Raw genomic sequence first — 15,799 nt, 5'->3', positions numbered from 1 at the left:
CACCGCGGGGCAGTTCCGGGCGGGCGCGGAGCCGCGGGCCCCGCCGAGCCGCGCCGCCGGGACCCGCCCGGGAGGGCGCCGGCCCGCCGCGGAGACGTTTGAGCACTAGCGCCGAGGAGGGGAGGCGAGGGCGGCGCGCGGAGCCCCGCGGGCGGCGGCGGGAAGCTCGCGGCGCCGCTGCCCCGGTGCGGCGGCGGCGGCCGGGGGGGGGGGGGGGGGGGCGGGGGGGGCGCCGCCCGCGCGCCAGCCCGCGCAGGGCCCGAGAGCTCCGCGCGCGCGGCGGGGCGGGGCGGCGAAGGGGGGGGGCGGCGCCGGCGGGGCGGAGCCTGCGCGCGACGCGGCCGGTACCGGCGGGAGCGCGCCGGGAAGGGGCGGGGGGGGGGGGGGAACTGCCCGCCCCCGCCGCAGCCCGCGAGCGCCGCCGGGGCGGAGAGGCGGGGGGGGGGGGGGGGGTGTGTGCTCCGGGGCGGGGCCACCGCGCGGCGCGGGGCTCCCCGGGGAGGCGCACGGCGGGCACCGGCTCGCCCCCTGCCCCCCCCCCGCTCCTCCTCCTCCCGCGCGCGCGGCACCGGCGCCAGTCCCCGCCCCCTACGGATCGCCGGAGGGGGCCGGCAGCGGCCCGCCCCCCCGCCGGGTCTGTCACCCCCCCCGCCCCCCCCCCCTCGCGCGCCGCTTACCTCGAAGCGGCCGCGAGCACCAGCCGGAGTCTCCGCCGCGGAGAGGGGGGAGCGGGCGGCCCTGCTGGGCGGCCGCGGGGCCCCTGCGCCCGGCGGGCTCTCGGCGGCCCCGCGAGGGGGTCCCCGCGCCCCTGCTGCTGCCGCCGGCGGGGGCGGCGGCGGGCCCCGCGCGCGGCGGAGGGAGGCGGGCGCCCGCCGCGGCGGGGAGGGGGAGGGGAGGCGGGGGGGTAAGATGGAGTAACCGTCTCTCGGCGGCCGCCGCGGAGCGCTGCCCGCTTCTCTGTTCCCCGGGAAATCCCGCCCCTCCCCGCGCAGGGGGGGGCCCCCGCCCGCCGATTGGGCGCGCCGCCCGCCCGTCGGCGCCGCGGCCAACCGCCGCCTCGCGCCCGCCCCCCTCGCCCGCCCCTATTGGCCGCGTCCCCCAGGAAGGGGATGTGGAGAGGAAGGGAGGGGGGAGGAGGGCGAAGGAGGAGGGGAGGGGGGCGAACGCCGAAGAAAAATGTCCGTATAAGCAGCAGGCCCCGCCCCCCCGCCCGCCTCCGCAGGCGCCCGATTGGCCGCCGCCGCCGGCCGCCGGCCAACCAGCGCGCGGCGAGCGCGCCCGTGACGGCGGGGCGCCCTGCCCGGCGGCGGCGGCGGCGGCCCCGCCCCCGCGGCGGCGGCCCCGCCCCCCCCTCTGGGGAGCCCTTTTGTGGAATGTTTACATCGGCGGCGGCGGCGGCCCGGCGGGTGGGGGGGGGGGAGCGCGCACCCGCCCGCCCGCCCGCCCGCCGCCACGCACGTGCTGCCGCCGCCGCAACAAGTGGCAGGCGGCGGGGGCGCGGCGGCCGCCGGCGGCACGCTCCGCACGCCGGGAGCCGCCCCCGCCCCCGCCGCGGCCTTCTCCGCGCGCCAAAGCCGGAGCTGAGCAACAAAACGCAGGCGCGCGGCGAGGGATGTCCCCGGGCCACGCGAAGGCTGCGACCGCCCCCTGCCCGCAGCTCCGCCCGCCGCGGCGCCGCTGCCCAGCCGCGGGGAAGCCCGCGCGGCTCCGGGGCGCCTCGCGGGGCGGGGGCGGCGGGGCCGCCTGGCCGGGCGGGGGCGGCGGGGCGGGGCTCGGTAGCCGCGGCGGCGGGCGAGAGGGGGGCGCGCGGCGCTGCCTTTTGTCCCCAGACCCCTCCCCACGCGCGCCGGGGGCCGCTCCACTTCCGGGATGGCAGCGCCCCACGTGGGGCGGATCGATTACACGTGTGGGGGGGACACACAGACACACGCGCGCTCGCCAGGCCGGCCTCTCCGGGCAGGGACGCGCGCGGGGGGCGTGGCCGCCGCCTCGGCGCCCGCCAATCAGCCGCAAGGAGAGGCGCGCCCCCCCCTCCCTTTCGCCGTCACCCAGGAGCCTGTCCCCATTGGGGGGGGAGGGGGCCCGCGCGCCGCCGCACAGCCAGGCCCGCCGGGGGCGTGGCCGAGGGGGGCAGCAGCCAATGGCGGCGGGGGGCGGGGCCGGCGCGGGCCGCCCCGACGGTGGCCGTGCGGGGTAGCGGGGAGGGGGGGCGGCGGGGGCGCCGCACGCTCGGCGGCGGGCTGCCCCGGGCCGCGGCCTGCCCCCGTCGCCGCCCGTTCCTCCGGCGGGGCCGGCCGCGCTGCGCCCCCCCCCACACACACACACACAACCCCCCTTCCCCGCCCTCAAACTACTCCGGGAGCAGCGTGGGGCCGCGGGATTGTGGGAGGAGGCGGGGGACGGCCCGGGAGCTCCATGTTTGCGCGGGGCGGCGGAGCGCGGCGGGGGGGGGGGGGGGGGGGACGCGGCGCGGGGCGCGCGCGCTGCCTGCGCGGCCGTTGGCGCGGCCGTTGGCGCGGCCGTTGGGCCGGGCCCGCGCGGCGGGACGCGGCGGGGCGGGCGGAGGGGGGGGGGGGGGCGGAGAGCGGGAGACCTCGCCGCCTCCCGCCCTGCCTGCCCGCCCGCCCGCCGGCGCCCTCCGCCGCCGCGGGGCCGGGGCGCCGCTCGCCCCGCGGGGGAAGGAAATCCCGATATTCGGGGGGGACCAAATCGCCAAGCAGCTGTTACATACCGCCGGCGCGCAGGCGAGGCGTCCTGAATGGACGGGCACTCCCCCCGGGGCGGATTGGGCCGGCGCCGCGGCTCGTCACGGCGGGCCCTCCCCCGGGGCGGTGGCAGGCGGGCCGCCCCCCGGCCCGGCCCGGCCCGGCCCGGCCGAGCCGCCCGGCCGCCGCCGCGAGGCCTCGCGAGGCCCCGGCGCCCCCGGTCCTCATCCCTGAGGCGCCTCGAGAATCACCTAAACGGGAGCTGGAACAGCGCAAACGCTGCTTGCTTTATTTTTATTTCGTTCTCCCAGCGTTCAGCAAGTTGTAAAAGCACTTGTTTCCCTTCGCCGCAGACACCAGCAGCGCCCCAGACTGCACTCCTCTCTCCAGAGGCTCTTCCAGCTCCGGAGACGTCGCAGCCTGCAGCCTGCTGGGGGACGGAGGCCAGGAGCCTTCCCTAGGAAGGCTTTCACCCGGGCCGTGCTCAGGGCAGGAAGAGCCTGGAGGCTTCTCCCGTCAAGCGGAGCTGGACTTGTGGGTGCTCAGTATGCCTGAAACGGAGGCTCCAAGAGCCCGAGGGTTGGCGCATCCCCTGGCTGACTCCAGTCATCCAGAGAACACCTTACAAATAAATTTAGATTGATGAGATACAAGTTGCTGCTGTTACAGTCCGTATCTCAAGCACCCTTATTCAACACAAACAGGAAAACAGGGTCAAACCTCTTGTGATTTTTCTTTCCACTCCAGGTGCTCACAAAAACACCACTTTTCCCTTTCTAAGCCCTAACTCGGGCCCCCAGAGAGAGCCGGCAGCCACCAGGTGTCAGCGGGGCCCACGGACTTCCCGCGAAAGCTCTCTGGCCAGGCTGATCGGGCGGCACGTGAGTTGCAGAGTAGGCTGAGGCAGCCTGCCGGGCTTCTCAGGATTAAGTCCAAGTCTAGAAAGACTGTGGCAAGGAATTAGCAGGGTTAAGAAACGAAATGCTCCAAAGCTGGGCTTTTTCCCAGCTCCCAGGGCTCGACACTTGCCATCCTGGGCAAACTACCTGCAATTAGCAAGTGGGTTTGCACGCAGCCAAGAAAACAAGAACGCCAAATAGGACAGGTGGGCACAGGGAGGCGCAGGGACCGTGCCCTCGCTTTTGGGCTTCCCTGCGCCGCCTTTAATTCCCGTTTGCAGCCTTGACCAGCGCTTTGGATTACATCCTTTGGCTTGTCTCGTTTAAAATGAGAGGAGCCACCCTGCTCCGGCACGCTCCGCACTCCTCCGGGCTCCCCTGCCTCCCCTCCTCTCCCACACCCGAACACGCCGGGCCGCCTCGCGAAGCCTGCCCTACTTTCAACTTTTCCAGTAAAACTTGGCTTTCCGCGTGAAGCGGACCTTTCCGTGGAAAAGCCCATAGTTTGTCATTGCTGCCGCGTGGGACCTTCTGTCCCAGGGCAAAATGGGCAGAAGAAACAGATGGAACAACCTCCTGGATTGTGTTACGGGACTGAAAATACTTGCTTCGACAAGAAATGCAATCCTGGAAATACTGGGGGGGGGGGGGAAGGATGAGTGTTTGGTTTATTTTCCCACGGAAAACCCTCACAAACCTTTCCTCCGCCTCCGACGCAGATGGGAGCTGCATGTTCTTCGAAGGGAGGTGCCGAGGTCTAAGGTGAGGGCGTAGCTGAGCGGTTTCCCCTGCGGAGAGGGCAGCGACGAGTCCGCCCTGGCACCCTCGCCCTGAGCTAAGCGAGGCTTTTTGCACAAACGACGGCCGTGGAAAGGCAAAGCAGCGTGGCTCGGGGAGGGAGCACGAGGCGGGAGGCAGCCCTTGCCTCCCTTGTGCTGCAGCTGGTGGAGTGACCTGAGGCAAGCCCCAGCACCGCTCTGTGCCTCAGTTTCCCCTCTGTGCCTCTGACTGTTGCCACCTTTCATCTAAGCCCTCCTGGGCAGGGAGGCCAGCGCCAGGGCTGGCAGCAACCCCGGGACTTTCCTGACTTCTCCTCCGGAGCAGAGGCTTGAACCACCCCCTCTAGCAGGGGGACGGTCTGCAGAGCCAAGAGCTCCGGCAAACCCCATCCACCGAGCACGGGACCGCTCCGTCTGTCTGCACCTCTAAAGATCCTGCAATGAACCTTCAAGAGAAAAATCACGTATCTTTTAAATCTGCCGCCGTAGCAGTGGCGAGCGTTTCCGGAGCGAGAGACGACAGCGATTTACCCCGGAGCAGAAGGGCTCCACAAAGCACCGCCGACCTCCTGGCGCTCGCGGGCCGGTGCAGTGCCCCGTGCGCTTCCAGGAGAGCGAGGAAGCCGTCCTGCAACCAAGCGAAGCGGGGAGCATAGCCCAGGCAGGGCCAAGGATCTGCCCTGGCTTCGGCCATCGATCATCTGCTGAAGGCCACCAAACGGTTATGAGCCCCCAAACCTAAAGTCCAACACAACAAAGGCTGATTTTTACTACAAAGAGAACTGGAAAGGAGAATATTTGAAAAGTAATCAAAAAAAGAAAAGTTAAGCACCAAAAAAGAAGTTTTAAAGCGAAGCAAGACTGGCTTCTACTAAATGCTGCCCTGCAGTACCAAACCCGCCGGGATTTTTAGCACAACGCCGGCACGGCCACGTTCTTGCAAACATTTCAATCGCACGTGCCCATGCGCTAGCGGATCGAAGCTGCGCTCGACTGCGTCTCACCGGATTTAAGGGGCACGACGCTCCGGGCGGGAAACGGTGTCGGGGCCGCGTGGCGGCGGCGGCCCGGCCACAGGCTGGCAGCGAGAAACCGGGGATGCCGCGGGCCCCGGGGCTCTGCCCCGCGCCCGGCGGGGCGTATCCGCAATACTGCCGGACGCTGCCCCCGAGCGCCGCCGGGGACACGCGAGAAATAACACAGGCACGCGCAGGACAACGCCTTTCCTTTAATCTCCGCTCCCGTCGCTTGCGTGTTACATGCAGCAGCAACGGCATCAGGTTTGTTTATTTATTTATTTTTTTAAATTAATAGGCAAGTGTCCCCGGACTGCTTGGCGAAGCCGGCCCACCGCCTTCCCTTCCCACCGGCATTTATCCCGCTGGCGCCAGGAAAGCCACCGCCAGCCTGGTTATCCCGGCGGGACCCTCGGCGGCGGCGGCGGCAGCCCCGGGCTCGGGATGACGCAACCAACCAAACGCAGCAAAGCGGTGCTGCGCACGGGAATTTGGGGCGGCAAAGCTGCTTTTAAGGCCCCCAAAGCGGAGCAGGAATTTTTCAGCGCAGGAAAAGCGCTCCCAGCCGGTGCTGCCCGGCACGCAACTCTCGCGTGGGGCTGCTCAGCCTCGGGCGCGAGCAAGCTCCGGCCGCCCAGGGCAAGGCTGCAAGCGCTTAAACCTAGGCTCGGGAACAGAAACCCTGCAACTCCCTTAAGCTTAAAGGTGACCCGAGGGCGAGGACGCCTGCAAACGTGAGCGACGGCCCCCCTCTTTGCGCCACGCGCGAAGTCAACGGCGAGCTCGAGGCGTCCTGCCGCCGCCGGCCTGCCCCGGGGACGGGACCGGGGAGGCGCAGCGCAGCTCCCGGGCCGCGTCCCGCTTCGCCGCCGCCGGCTCCCGGAGGCTCCCGCCCTCAGCCAGCTCCGCCGAGCGAGCCGCTCGCCCGCCGCGTGGCTGTGCACGTGAGAACCAAACCAAACCCCAAAATAACAACAGCAAAATCCATTCTCTGCGTGAGAGCAGATAGGAACATTTACAAATATTTCTGGCTCTGGCTTGGATCAAGTAAATGTTAAATAAAAAAAAAAAAAGAGAGACAGAAACAAAACAAAAAAAAATCCAAAAACATCCTCCCTCCAGATTATAAAAAAATAAGAATATACACATTTAAAGAGCTTATTACAGTATAAAATTACCGAGGCCCGTGTGAGGGGCCAGCAGGGCCTGGGAGCCGGCGGGGGAAGCCGGGAACGCCGCAGAGCCGGCGCGAACCCGGACGCGCGGGAGCTGCCCGGGCCGGCGCTGGTCTAGGCGCTGGGGGCGCAGCCGCCGGCGCTGGGCACGGCGAGGGCGCGCTGGAGGTACGCTTCCGCGCGCGGGCTTCGCGGCGGGGCCGAGCCCTGCCCTGGACAAAGTTTTAGATGGTCCCACCAAAAAAAAAGAAAAAAAAAAAAGAAAAAAGAAAAAAAAACGAACAAAAGGAAAAATCCCACCTCCCCACCCAACCACGGGAACCCTGCGGAGGGGAGCCGAAGCCTCTTCCCGCGCCGTTCCCGGCCGCGGTAAGGCACAGTTCGACGGCGGCGCGCGCCGGCGGGAAGGGGTGGCGGACGGCTCTCAGCGTCCCGGCGAGCTCGCCTCCCGGGCGGCGCGCGGGCGCTCGGCGGGCAGCAGGCCCCGGCGCCGCGCGTGCTCCAGGATGGCGGTGTAGCAGAAGTAGTACTGCTCGGGCGTCTGGATGCTGAAGGCGCGCTGCGTCCGCATGCGCAGCACCGTCTGCTGCACGTCCAGGGTGCCCACGTCCTGCAGCTGCGACAGGCAGATGTCCAAGGCGCAGAAGGTACCTGGCGGGGCGGGTGCGCGGGAGTGGGAAACGGGCGGCCCGTCGGGACGGCGCCGGCCGCCGCCGAGCCGCCGCCGCCGCCGAGCCGCCGGCCCCCCCGGGACGCTACCTGTCCTGCCGATGCCGGCGCTGCAGTGCACCACGACGGGGGGGCCCCCGGGGTGGCCCTTGAAGCGGGGCCCCAGGGCGCTGGCGGCCACCCGCTGCTGCTGCTTCACGGCCCCCAGGAAGTCGATGAGGGTGGCGGCGGACGAGGGCACGCCGTAATCCGGCCAGCTCAGGTACTGGAAGTGGGAGACCAGCCGCCGCTCCCGGCTCTGCGGCGGCGGCGGTGTCAGCTCCCGCTCCGGTCCGGCCGGGACCCCCTCGCCCGGCGCCCTCCCGCAATCCCTGCCCGGCGCCTCCGGGCGCGCACCTCCGAGCTGTGGATCTCCAGGACGGTCTTCTTGTAATGGCTCAGGTTCTCCACGCCCAGGTTGGTGACGGTCAGCGCCCCGTAGCGTGCTCGGAAGTCCTTCTCCAGGGGCCAGTACTGGCCGCACTTTCTCCTGCCGCCCTCCTCCAGCCTGGAAACCGGGCAGGGCGAGCTGGCCGCGGCACGGCGGCGTGCGGCGCCCCGGTCCCCGCCTGCCCTCCGCGCCACCGGCTAGCTCGAGCCCGTCCCAGCCGCGGCGCCGGCGGGCCCGCGGCCGGGGCGGCCCGGTCGGCGCGGCAGCCAGGCGCCGCTCTCCGCGCGGGGCGGCAGCCAAACCCCACCGCGCTTCGCAACGCGAGCCAGGGCTGGGCGGCTCGGCGGCCGCCGGAGCAGACCGCGGCCTCCCGGGCACTCACCGCGTCGTCATTACGATCACCAGGACGTTTTGCTCCCACACCATGCGCCAGAAGTCACCGTAGGTGTTCTCCAGAGGCCCTGCGGTGAGAGCCCAGAGCTGAGGAGGGGGCCTGCCGGGTTCGTGGAGGCCCCTCGCCCCCCACCGCGGGGGCCGCCCCCCTCCCAGGGCACCCCGGCGCAGACCCCCAACCCACGGGGCTCCGCGAAGCCCTGCCTGGAGCTGCCGGGGGCTCAGCAACCACCGCCCGGCCGTGCTGCACGCCGGGCGCCCCCGGCCCGGGGGGCTCGCACCGCAGATCCCGCCTTGGCGCCCTCCGCCCGCCCGGCCCGCGGGCTCGGCGCGCCCGGAGCCGCACCTTGCGTCCCGATGTAAGCGTTCCTCTGCTTGTAGCCGTCCATGAAGCTGGCGTTGATGTAGTCGGTCAGCTGGGGGCGAGGGGGGGGGGGGGAAAGACACGCACGGCGCGAGTGCTGCGGCGCGGCGCTACCGCGGCGGCGAGCCGCGAGCCTCCTCCGCGGCGCTGGCACGGGGGGCGCGCGGAGGCCCCAGGCGCTGGCTCACCTCCGGGCGGCTGTACGGCCTCGCCAGCTTCACCCGCGTTTGGTCCAGGCAGGGCACGTCCCCGTACCGGTTCTTCTCCTGGTTGTAGGGTGCCCTGGGCGGCGGGGGAGAGCGGGACGTGGCGGCGAGGGCGTTTTTCGCGCGAGGAAGGCGAAGGCAGCATCCCTCGCCCCGCGCGAGCCTGCAGCGCCCGTAGCCGGGGCTCTGCTGCCATCACCTGGCCAAAGGCTCCGAGATCGGAGCCCCATGACCAACCGCGACACGCGCGTCCGAACGCCGCGCGGCGGCCCGAGCCGCCGGAGCCGCCGCCGTCCCGGGCACGGGCGCTGCCCCCCGCCCCGCTCCCGTCCCCCTCCGCTTACAAAGAGCAGAGGAAGGTGCCGGCGGGACTCCTGCGCCGGATGTCTTCATACTCCTCGTAGATGCCCCGCTTCTGCTTCTGGGTGACGTGGTCTAGCAGCTCCTGGAGGGTGACGGATTTGGGCCCTGGGACGTGGACGGAGCCGTTGTCTTTGGGGGGCGCCAGCGGCACCAGGATGAGCTCATCGAGGGGGTCGGGGTGGCCGTTCTGCTGGGGCAGGAACCGGCAGTTCCAGCTCAGGGGGTCCAGCTTGAGGGACCCGCCGAGGTACTCGGGGAGACACTCCCGGGGCAGGTGCTCCTTCAGCTCCGACATCTTCACCATCTGCACCTGGAGGAGGAAGCAGAGGGGCCGGGGTGAACGAGCGCCGAGCCCGGCCCGCCCGGGGGAAAGCAAGGGTGGGCAGGGCGCGAGGGGCCGGGACGCCAGCGGTCCGGCTGGGAAGCAGAGCGGTCCCAGCGGGGCGGCTGGAGAGCCCCGGGGCTTCCTCCTGCCGGCGCTGAGGCTCTCCCCCGCCTCCACGTCCCCGCTGGGCTCAGGGGCCCGACAGGCATTCGCCACCCGGACGAAGGGGGCCACGCAGCGCTTGGCCCCCCAACGCCGCCGCGCGCCCTGGCCCGGCCCCGCTCACCCGTTCCCGCAGCTTCTCCTTGAGCAGGAGGCTGATGATGGAGTAGGGCACGCGGAACCACACGGGCGCTCCCACGATGAATACCTTCTTGAGCCGAGCCGGGAAGGCGCCCTGCGGGCAGCAACGCCGACCCGTTCAGATCCGCAAAGCTCCTGCTACGGGCTGGCCCCCCTCCGGCTGCCTGCTCGCTCCCGGAGGGGAAGCGGTCCCAGGAAAAGGGCCCGGCACCCAAGGACACCCCGGAGCCGCGTATCCGGCCGCTGCAAAGAGCTCAGGGGCTGGCTGCCGGCCCGGACGGGTGCCAGGGCTGGAGGTGTCAGCAGGCACATCCGAAGCATCTCCACGCCTTCCACAAGGCAGGAAGCCCAGGAGCCCCGACAGGTTTGTTTTTACTTTCCGACACGGAAACAGAGGATTTCTCTGGAATAGGTGTGCGAGGGCTGGGCTCCGCGCGTGAAAGACGGAGCCTAGGAGCGGGCGCTGCGCCAAGAACACGCCCTGGCTTACGTACCCTGCTGCTTCTTTTCTGGAGAAGGGAGGAGGCACAACACGCCAGGGCAATTAAAAAATAACCTGCAAGCGTTTTCACGGGAGCATCGCCAGCGAGGAGCCCGGCACGCTCAGAGCTGCCGCCGCGCACGCCCGGGCCGGGCGGTGCGGACGTCCCCGGCTGAGTCAGCGCCGCGCTCGGCCCGAAACGCTCTGCTGGGGAGGCCCGAGAGACCCTCCGGGGCTGAGGCCCGGCCACCGCGGGGCTCGCCGGCCGGGACCGCGTCCCCCCGGCGCCTCTCCCTGCTGCCGGCCCCGGCTCTCACCTTCAGCAGGTTGAGGATCTTCTTGCTGAGGTCCAGCTCGAAGTTGGTGTACTGCGAGCCCGCCATGTCGTAGATGAACACCAGCCCGTTCCTCTGCGTTTCGAAACTGGGCAGCGGAAACGGAGAGGAGGAAACGTCAAAGCCAGCTGCGGCCCTTTCCTCAGCCCATCGATCCCCCCAGGAGCCCCCTGCTCCGCTTCCAGGAGGGCTCGCGTTCCCAGCACGCGCTCCTTCGCTCCTCTAGCCGCACCGGCTGCTCTGCAAGCCCTTCCCGCAAACCGTCTTTGAGCCTGGCCTCGGCCCCAGCCTCTCGGCCGCGACGCCCGCGGCAGCCAGGCTGGCGAACGCGCGGGAAGCCCCGGCGCGGGGAACGGGGCTCTGGGCAGCGCCCGCGGAGCCGAGAAGAGCGGCGTGAGGATGGAGCCGGGGCTGCAGAGCCCGCGGAGGGGGCAGAACCCGCGCCGGGCTCACGCGCTGCTTCCGAGGAGCAGGAGGGCTGCGCGGATTCCCTGCCGCCGCAGCTCCAGAAAACCGCGGTCACGAAGACAGATTTGGTTGCAACTTTGCGTTCGCTTGGAGGTCTCCAGCCCGGGACCTTCCAGGGCAAGCCGGAGAGCCCCAGCAGGGCTCGCGCTGCCCACCGCCCCGGCTTCGGCGGGCGCCGCGCTGGGCACAAGCCTCGCCGCGCCGCGGGGGAAACGTTTTCAGGACGTCACTTATTTTTATAATGCAATTTAGGCTTTTAAACGCTCTGTTGCCTGTAATCCTTTTACAACCCAGGCGCGCCCCCGCTAACTGCGAGCGTAAACCCAGCTCGCCCACAGCTGCGAGGAGGCGCTCGGGGCAGACCCGGGTGCTACAAAAGCGGTGGGGAGGCTGGGGGCAGGGATGAGAGTGGAGGACAGCAGCCAAAAAGAAAAATCCGAATTATCCCAGCGCGCTGCCGGCTGAGCCCCGTTTAAATCCGGGAGCTTTGCCGCGCGAGGCACCCGCCAGCTTTCGCTCACGCAGCCCCGGTCCTGCGAGCGGATCCTGGCGTCGGGTCAGGTCCGTTTGCAGGACGGAGGTTCCAGCGGTTTGGGTTTCACTCGGCGAATAAATGCATGGGAGAAGAGACAGCACACCTTTTCCCCGCGAAGCCTTCCAAAGGGAACCAGTGGAAACCTCAACGAGCAGCAGCCTCTCTGCAGAGCCCGGCTCGCGCGAGCCGCTCGGAGCAGACGGAAGCCTCCCGCGGTCGGGGACGCGGACTCCTTCGGCCCGGAGGGGCCGTGCGAGCCTCGACCCCTCTTTACCCTGCCCCAGACCACGGGCAGCCTCCTCGTCCCTCCTCCGCTCCCGAGCCCCCCGGGCTTCTGGAAGCGCTCTGGGGCCGCGGCAGGTCCCCATGCCTTGAAGCCCGTCTCCTGCACGGGCCCGAAGTCCACCTCGGGAAGGCCTTGGGGACCTCCTCGGAGGCACCGCTGCTCCCGAGCGCAGGCAACCAGCTTGCGCCGGCGCCCAGGGCAGAGAGGCGGCACCGGCACCTCCGGGCGCCGGCACCCAGGGCAGAGGCACGGCCACCGCGGCGCCGGCCCGGCCGCAGCCTCACCTTTCCACGGCTCTGTCCAGCAGGTAGAAGAGCGCCTGGAGCACCACGTGCTGCACGCTCTTGCTGGGGTGGTGCAGCTTGGCAGTGAAGAGGGCGATGGAGGCTCCCGAAGGGTCCCGCACGCTCTGGGGGGGGGGGGGGGGCGCCGGGGAGAAAGGAGAGGGGTCGGATGGGTGCCGCGGGGGACGAGGACCGCGAGCGCCCGCGGACGCCGACGCGCAGCCCGAGGCCGGGTCGGGGCACCGGCCGAGGCGCGCGCGGAGGACGGAAGGGGACGGGTCGGGCGAGCTCGGTGCCCCCCTACCAGGATGGTGAACTTCCCGCTGAGCAGCTCTGAGCGCAGCGGCTCCTCGTGCGGCTTCAGCTTCACGATGCCCTCCTTCAGCCGCGTCTCCTGCGGGGAGAGGAGCCCGCTGCCAGGGCGGGCGGCACGCGGGGGCGGCCGCGGCCCCCGACAAGCTCCAGCTGCTCCCACCCCCCCTTTTATTTTTCCCAACTGGGAATTAAAGCCATCTCCGAAGAGCTAACTGGGAAGCGACCCGGCGCAGACGTCAGCCTGAAGGAAGCGGAAAAAAGCCTGGGAAAGCCGCCGGCCCCGCAGGGCGGGGGGCCGCGCGCCGCCCGCGTACCCGGTAGGAGTGGAAGAGCTCGATCGCTCGCAGCACGTCGAACTTGCGGGCCATGAGGAATTTGACGGCCACGTTCCAGGAAAGCGGGGACACATTGTACTGGCCGGTCCACTTGTTGATCTCTTCTAGGAACTGCTTGGTCGCCTGTCGGGGAGAGAGACACAACACGCGCCCTGAGATAAGGGAGGGAGCGCAGCCGCCGCCACGGTGCCCGGGCGGCCGAGACGGCATTTTAGGAAGCGGCAGAAAAACAAAAACAAAACAAAACAAAACTCCTCGGCCCGTTTTAATCTGCCTGTCTGAGCACTTCCAGTAACAGCAACGGAACCGAGAGCTCCTAGAAACGTGAGTCAACCTGAAAACGCGGGCGCGGCGACGCAAAGCGAGGCCCCGTGGAGCGAGGCGGGCGCCCGGGGCTGAGCTCAGCGCACCGACGGCTTAGCGCCCCTCCCAAAACACACACACGTACATAGAGAGAGCACATCGTCCCGGGCACCCCCCTGCTATGCCCTGTTTAACGCCGGCTTCGGGCCCGGCCCGCGGCCCCGGGCGCGACCGCGTCGCGGCGGCATCACTCGCCCCGCGCCCGGGTCTGCGCGGCGGCCGCGGCAGCGGAGCGGCCCCCGGCGCGCGCCAGCCGGCAGGAGACAAGACCGCCGCCTGCCCGGCGGCCCTCGCAGCCCGGCTTCAGCAGCGCTCCGGGGCACAGCGCCCTCCCCGAAAAGGAAAATTACACCCCGAATACTGTGGATGCTTTTTATTCGCAACTTCGCCGCTTCCCGCTCTTCCCAGGCGGCTGATTTATACAACCCTGCAGTAAGAAACTCGGAAACTTGACGTTTTGAGTTCTTCGGCGCTCCTGGGCCAACACCAGCCCGTCTGCAAACTGCCGGGCCCGGACACCGTCGACTGCCAGCAAAACCAGAAGGAATTTTACAACGGATTTGCAGCAGCCCGGCTCTGAGTGCTTGCACACCGCCCGGATTGCGGCGGGCGCTCCGGGGGCCGCGGGAGAGCGGGGCTCCCTGGAGGGCCGAGGGCGTCCCCGGAGCAGGGTCGTCCCCTGCCCGGCGGCGCTGATGCAAAACCGTGGGCGAGGAAGCGGCGCTAGGAGAGGTTTAATTCGGGCGCTTCACCGGGCGGCTTTAACCCCGCGCATCGAGAAATCCCGCCCGGCTCCTCAGCGGCGCCTCAGCTACCGGCCACGTTTACTCGCCAGGATCAGCCTCCGACCGCCTGCGCCCCGTGCGGGAAACGCGGGTCTCGGGGGGCTGAGACCCCCAACGCCTCTGCCGCGGAGTGACGCAGACACCCGTCTCCAGCGTTAAGACGACGCGTCCACGCACGCACACACCTCGATACACCAGGACCCCAGGCGCCCCCACCGCCGAGATAACGCGGGTTTCGAGCCACGCGGTTTCGTGGGTTTTTTTTTTTTTTTTCTTTTTTTTTTTTCGGAATGGCGAAGAATTACGAGGAAAAGTGCCGGCTCTGCAGAGCACCTCAGCGAAGAAATCCCGTGCATCCCCCCCTCTTTTTTTTCCCCCCTCCGAGCGCGCCTCGATCTTAGGGGCTGCAAATCGCCGCCCGAGCTTCGTTCCTCCGGCAAAGCCGCGCGGGCGCGGGGGGGACGCGACGCCGGGAAGGGAAGCGCATCGCCCCCCCGCCCCAGCTCGCTCGCTGCCCCGACGCCGCTGCCGGGGGGCAAGACGGGCGCGCGGGGAGGCCGGGAGCGCCCGATCCCGCGGGGCAGCTCGGGCTCCGGGGCGGGCTCCCGCGGCTGGGGGCGAGCGCCCGCCGTCGGGCGCCGTCGGTTTCGGGGCCCCGCCAGGGCGGGAGCCATCGCTGCCCCGGGTCGCTCCTCAAACCGCGCAGAAGGGGATGTTATCGGTGTTTTGGGGGGGGTTCTTCAGAAAACGGGCAACGCTCGCCCGGATAACCGGGCGCCGGCGCCCCGCGCTGTCGGATGCTCCCGCCGCGCACCGGGGGGCCGCAGCCGGGGGGCCGCGGCGGCGGGAGGCCCCGAGGGGAGGCCGGGCCCCCGGCGGAGGTCGGCCGCGAGCCCCTCCGGCCCGGTTCGGCCCGGCCCGGCGCGGCGCGGCGGCTGCTCCGGCGCTGACGCAGGGGCGGCGGAGGAAGCCGCGGCAGGGCCCGGCCCCTGGGAAGCGCCCGCGCCCCGCGGCGGCCCGGGGGGGGGGGGTGGGGGGGGCACCCGCACGCTTCTCCCCGCGCACAGCCGTGCCGTGCCGTGCCGTGCCGCCCCGCTCGAGGGGAGCCCCCGCGCCGGCGGCGGCGGCGGGGCGCGAACCGGCGGCCGCCGGGCCCTACCTGCTCCTCCTCGGCGCTCAGCTCCGCGGCCATGCTGCGCCGCGGCCCCGCTCCGCAGCGCGCTAGGCGGCGGGCGGCCCGCCGCAGCCCATGCCCGGGGCCGGCGCGCTGCGGGCACCGGCCCCTCCCGGGCGCCGGGCGCGGCGAGGGCGGCTCCGCGCCGAGCCGGGCCGGGCCGGGCCGGGGGGACGCTCCTCCACGGGGCAGCGGCTGAAGTACGGGGCGGGGGAGAGAGGGAAAAAAAAAAAAAAAAAAAAAAAAAAAAAGCGGAAGGGAAACGCCGGGAAGTTTCGCTCTGCCGCCGAGGAAGCGCCGCTGCCCGCCGAGCTCCGCTCGGCTGCGCCGTGCCCGGCGGCGCGGCTCGGCTCGGCTCGGCGCGGCTCTGCCCGGCGGGGGCGGCGGCAGGAAGCGCCCGCAGCCCCCTCCCCTGCTCGGGCGGAGGCGGGAGGGGGGCGGGCGGCCAGGGGAAGGCGGCGGGCAGGAAGCCCTCCCCGGCAGGCGGGGCGCGGGGGGCGCCCGGGGCTCCGCCGCGCCCCCCGCCGCCCCGGGGCACCGGCCGCGGCCCCCCGCAAGCGCAGCACCCGGGGGCGCGGCTTAAGCACGAAGCTCGCTGGGGGCGGAAGACATCGGTGTTTTTCTTGGGCCCGAGCGCTCCGGGGCTCCGGCGGCTGCCGGCACCGGCGGCCGCCCCCGCCGGGGCTCCGGCCCCGCCGCCGCGCTAACGTTGCTCCCGGCTTTCCAGGCCTTCCTGTGCACTCCCTCCTCTGCAATCCCTAAATAGCATTTCCCGGTGGGGGACAGGTGTCACTGCCTGGATACATCGTTA

The 15,799-nt window shown here is 70.8% G+C and overlaps 2 protein-coding genes across 2 annotated transcripts in view; both read right to left on the bottom strand.

Moving 5' to 3' along the window:
• SIN3A (SIN3 transcription regulator family member A) overlaps nucleotides 1–752 on the bottom strand; it is a 38,460-nt gene extending 37,708 nt beyond the window's left edge. The window contains exon 1 of the mRNA XM_062583425.1: nucleotides 678–752. The gene's annotated coding sequence lies outside the window, so the exon portion shown is untranslated. The remainder of the gene's footprint in view (nucleotides 1–677) is intronic.
• Nucleotides 753–5,591: 4,839 nt separating this feature from the next.
• Nucleotides 5,592–15,057, bottom strand: PTPN9 (protein tyrosine phosphatase non-receptor type 9). The gene is made up of 13 exons (XM_062583967.1): nucleotides 14,974–15,057; nucleotides 12,646–12,789; nucleotides 12,321–12,410; nucleotides 12,017–12,141; nucleotides 10,426–10,531; nucleotides 9,611–9,721; nucleotides 8,981–9,309; nucleotides 8,619–8,712; nucleotides 8,413–8,482; nucleotides 8,056–8,134; nucleotides 7,640–7,790; nucleotides 7,334–7,541; nucleotides 5,592–7,225 (listed from the first exon to the last, which is right to left on the bottom strand). Exons 1-13 carry the CDS (start codon nucleotides 15,004–15,006, stop codon nucleotides 6,999–7,001), a joined length of 1,767 nt encoding a protein of 588 aa, XP_062439951.1. The 5' UTR covers nucleotides 15,007–15,057; the 3' UTR covers nucleotides 5,592–6,998.
• Between the last annotated feature and the right edge of the window lie 742 nt (nucleotides 15,058–15,799).

Source organism: Rhea pennata, chromosome 10 (assembly GCF_028389875.1).
Source record: "Rhea pennata isolate bPtePen1 chromosome 10, bPtePen1.pri, whole genome shotgun sequence".
NCBI classification, from domain to species: domain Eukaryota; kingdom Metazoa; phylum Chordata; class Aves; order Rheiformes; family Rheidae; genus Rhea; species Rhea pennata.
Note: the sequence above shows the minus strand (reverse complement) of the source record. Positions and strands in the feature narration are given on the sequence as shown.

Bases quoted from the DNA above. Each gene is read 5' to 3' on its own strand.
- PTPN9 (XM_062583967.1), bottom strand. From the start codon at position 15,006: ATGGCCGCGGAGCTGAGCGCCGAGGAGGAGCAG. The intron at 8,483-8,618 runs GTGAGCCAGCGC...CCTCGCCCCCAG, and splicing joins GGCCGTACAGCCGCCCGGAG to CTGACCGACTACATCAACGC. The intron at 7,226-7,333 runs GTAGCGTCCCGG...CCGCCCCGCCAG, and splicing joins CGCCGGCATCGGCAGGACAG to GTACCTTCTGCGCCTTGGAC.